This window comes from Cryptomeria japonica, chromosome 10 (assembly GCF_030272615.1).
Source record: "Cryptomeria japonica chromosome 10, Sugi_1.0, whole genome shotgun sequence".
Lineage (NCBI taxonomy): Eukaryota > Viridiplantae > Streptophyta > Pinopsida > Cupressales > Cupressaceae > Cryptomeria > Cryptomeria japonica.
In genome coordinates, this window is record NC_081414.1 from 249,171,626 (window position 1) to 249,175,842 (window position 4,217).

General features: G+C 35.5%; 1 protein-coding gene across 1 annotated transcript; it reads left to right on the forward strand.

Annotated features, from left to right (window-relative positions):
• The first annotated feature begins 743 nt into the window (after positions 1-743).
• Positions 744-2,870, forward strand: LOC131059888 (transcription factor MYB113-like). Its single transcript, XM_057992945.2, has 3 exons — positions 744-925; positions 1,049-1,178; positions 1,434-2,870. The coding sequence occupies exons 1-3, from the start codon at positions 787-789 to the stop codon at positions 2,323-2,325; spliced, it is 1,161 nt and encodes a 386-aa protein (XP_057848928.2). The 5' UTR covers positions 744-786; the 3' UTR covers positions 2,326-2,870.
• Positions 2,871-4,217: the final 1,347 nt, after the last annotated feature.

Genomic DNA, 4,217 nt, shown 5'->3' on the forward strand with positions numbered 1-4,217 from the left:
AGGTCACTTAATATAACAAAAAATAATCATCCAAATTTGTTATCAAACAAAGCAAAAATCTAACATATTTGATTACACTCATCCTAGCCAGAATTCATATGCATGTTGAAGCATGTTTCCTATCAAGATATTTTTAGATATTGCCAATTTAATATAAATTACTTAAAAAGTGAAGTAGATCTAAAAACATATCGCTCTAGTGAACCGAAGTAGTGCCATACCATTGTTGGAGGCTTCAGCAGACCCATCTCAGAATAACGTCAGACGATCTAACATTCAACTCCCTGAAAAGTTCCTATATATGATTGATGTCTGTCCTGCAATTCAGCTGTAATTCTCGCCACAGGTAAAAGATGTGGTCTGCTTTACTTATATAATATATATATATATAAAGAGAGAGACCATAATTGCACTGACCATCCCATCCTCCATTAAATACATCTGAAGCTCTTTAATGAAGGTCAGTTTCCAAAGACTACGTTGAATAAATGCACCAACATTTCATCGTTTCGAGTAGCAACTGATTCCACATTAGATAGCAATAACAATCATGGAGAACCCAGACTCGACAAGCCCACTTTAGCCAGAATTGATATTCTAACCTGTACCATCAGATTAAACCACGTGGCTTGACATGATACTAATGTGTTATTCCACCGACACTCAGATTCTATAAAGAGTTGTGTGTTTTAACTTGCAAGGCCACGAGTTGAGTTCAATATATCTTTAGCAGAGATTGGAAGGTTTGCAAGGCCGCAAATTGAGTTGTGTTATCAAGCATAGAGTATGGGGTGCACCACTTATGATGAGGGTAACACTTTAAGGCAGAAGAAAGGTCCATGGGCTCCCGAGGAGGACCTTTTACTCATTAATTACATACAAGCTCACGGTGAAGGGCGGTGGCGTACATTGCCCCATAAAGCAGGTTTGGAATAGTTGGCTTTAGGAAAGAATAATCTCATAATCTCATCTCTTATTTCAGTATTGATTTTTTAACCCCAGAACTGTTTTGTTTTACTTAGGCTGACGAATCTTTTTCCCCTTACAGGTTTGCAACGTTGTGCGAAAGGCTGCAGATTGCGGTGGATGAACTATCTGCGTCCAAATGTAAAACGGGGGAACATATCTTTGGACGAGGAAGATCTCATTATTAGGCTGCATAAGCTCCTTGGGAATAGGTATATATAGTTGGTATAAGTTTTCTGTTGAAATAATTGTGTTTAGATTTGTTGTGTGTGTTTTCTATTGACGTTTCTTCCTTTTAATGATAGATCACATATTAAATGTGATTCGAAATGTCGACTGTAAAAACATACACAGCAAACCTAGAAACATAAACTTATAGAACTATTTGTTCATTATTTTTATTGTACTTGTATCCAAAGGGTTATAAGAACGCTCATCTTATTTGATCGTTTTACTTTTAAATCCAGATGGTCTTTGATAGCAGGAAGGATCCCCGGTCGAACAGACAATGAAATCAAGAATTATTGGAATTCACATTTGTGCAAGAAAATCCCTTCCATTGCCCTTCACCACAAGGCCCGCCATTCCAAGAGACCCTCCTCTCTCTCAGAGCCCTCTTACATCAATCCATTGCAGCCCTTTAATAGACAGTTTCAATGTAATCCGGTGGATTCTCTGGTGGGAAGTCAAAGATGCAAGAACTTGAATTCTTCATGTCCAGCTGATCTCATCAGCTACAATATCTTCAATGACAACAGCTTTCCCTGCAACTATATGAGCTCTTTGATAGCTCAATCGCATTCAAATGAGGAGAATCCTCTGAAAAGCACCCATTTCAATATTGGGGATACTCCAAACTTTCAGAAAGATATAGTTACAAAGAATGAAATATATCAACATCAGAGTAGCCCTCATAATGCAATAGATGCAAGCTTCACAATCTCTTCGCAATGCCATATTGAATCTTTCAACAGTACAGTTGATCAGATGAAGGAATTGTATGGTGTGAGAGATGATCTTGAATTTTCCATGATGGGAGAAATAGAAGCATCACAACAAGTACAAGGGTCTTTTAGAGAGAGAAATGGGTGTATATTCTCTTTCAGGCCGAACAATCAATACTCACTATTACCCTCACAGTATGCTGGCGGTAGTATTGATGATGGTGCTAATCACCAAGGAAGATGGAATCAGTTCTCCGTTGGTTGTAAAAATCTGGAGGAGACTACTCGGCTCACCTCATATGATGGCCTTCTGTCTTCGTTATTTGAGGATTATTCTACAATTGGTTTTGGTGAGGCTGCAACTATAATGACCAGGGATGATAGTCTAGTGCCTAGGCAATTACAACACAACTGAAAGGAGATAGGCTTACAATCCACTAGGGATAACAGTAGGGTAAAGGCTTTGGAGAATTTAATTGTTTTCAGTTAGGATTCAACGGAAGATCTTTTATTTTCTGTCGGCATGTTCTACCAAATGAATCTTTACTTTGCATATGACTCATTTGCAACAATACTATGTCAAACTTAACATTTATGTACAAAATCTTGGGAAAAAATCTTTAGCCTACTCCATAGCCTTCTCAATGTACTTGACTAGATGAACTTCTACACAGTCTAAAAGTTTTAAAGATTGGTGATGTTTTCTGGGTTATTGCTGTTTGGATTCTCCCGGCTTTCTCTGGTGATTTCTCCATGTGGAAGATGAAGAAGCTGCTGAGGACGGGTGGTCTCTTCCAGACCCCCTGACTCCGCTGATGTATGGGGTAAGAAGGATGACATGGATCTACCTCCTTCTTATGCCAATGTTCTAGTTGGTTAGGCTTTTTTCTGACGGTTTTGGTTCTTCAGGCATAGCCTGTGTTTGTTAAGCTATTTTGATATTTTCAGGCTTGACTTGAGTTACTTTTGGAGAGTGACTGTTTTCTTCTCACCCACTTTTTTGTAAATAGTGTAATTTTATTATTATATACTTTAATAGAAGTGCCTATTCATTAAAAAAAAATTGTAATGCCTAAAATTTCATGAGTATATGAAATTTTTTATTTTCCCTAATATATTGGCTTTCACTCCTACCTATGATAGCCCACAAGTACATAAAATATATTATTTTCTGATATGGTGTCTTTTAAAACTTTTGAAGCTGTTGTTGTCTACTTTTCTGGTCGCCACAAGTTTCATTGGTTTCAATAAAAATTAATAACATTTAAAGTCCAAGAAGATCAAAGATAGCTCACATGGTAGCAAATTTTCAAGTTTTAATCCATTAAGTTTGTACTCAATGCAGCATCGTAACACCCACTTTCAAGCTTAATGTTTAAAACACGAGAACAATACGATGCTAGAATTGGTGACAATTTGCATCAAATTACAACGTTAGATCCTATGAACATGGAGCATTAATTTCATGCTGGAAAGACATTTTGAGCGATATGGAACTTCATTACAGCAGAAGAAAGGTAAACAATTAACTCTCTATTCTAAATGCTCCAATTCATAGGGAAAACTTGAGGATTTGTTTGGATTCGTAGTAGAATATGTCGACGTTGTAGATTATGGAAAGCATTTAATATTGTTATTGATGATCAGAAAAACCAGTTAAAAGGTAATAAGACAAAGAACAAGGCCCTATCTGCATTACAATATGTTGTTTGCAATTAGCACCATGGAAATATTAAAGGATGAATAGGATCGCTTGAAAAGTGAAGAAAAACGAACTAAAAGAACAAGGCCTATTTGCAATACAATATGTATAAGATGTTTTGATGTTTCCTTGAATTACGACCATCATAAAATAATGAAAAGTGCCTAGCTGAAAATTTATAATTAAAAAAAAAAAAATACTTTGAGTTTGTATAAGAATTTAATATATTGTTAATAAGTTTGGGTCTGAGGGGAAATAAAAGAAAATGTAATTAATTTCTATTTAATGGAGTGAGTAATATAAATAAATAATACATATAATAATTTTAGTTATGTAATGGTATAAGAAGATAATTTGAAAAAAATAAAGAGAACAAAAGATATTATAATTTGAGGAAAAAACACAAGGGAAAGTATGATAGATTTTAAAATGTAGTACACTTCAAAACATGTCTTTGAATTGGAACTTCCAACGGAGATCAACACTTTACATTTGAATGAATTTTTGTAGCATAACACTCCATAAAACTTTCAATACAATTTCTATAACTAGCACTCACAGATGCAGGAGCATCCGAGAATATTCCAGAGTCATGTTATTTTCAG

Bases quoted from the DNA above. Each gene is read 5' to 3' on its own strand.
- LOC131059888 (XM_057992945.2), top strand. From the start codon at position 787: ATGGGGTGCACCACTTATGATGAGGGTAACACTTTAAGGCAGAAGAAA. The intron at 926-1,048 runs GTTTGGAATAGT...TTCCCCTTACAG, and splicing joins TACATTGCCCCATAAAGCAG to GTTTGCAACGTTGTGCGAAA. The intron at 1,179-1,433 runs GTATATATAGTT...TTTTAAATCCAG, and splicing joins CATAAGCTCCTTGGGAATAG to ATGGTCTTTGATAGCAGGAA.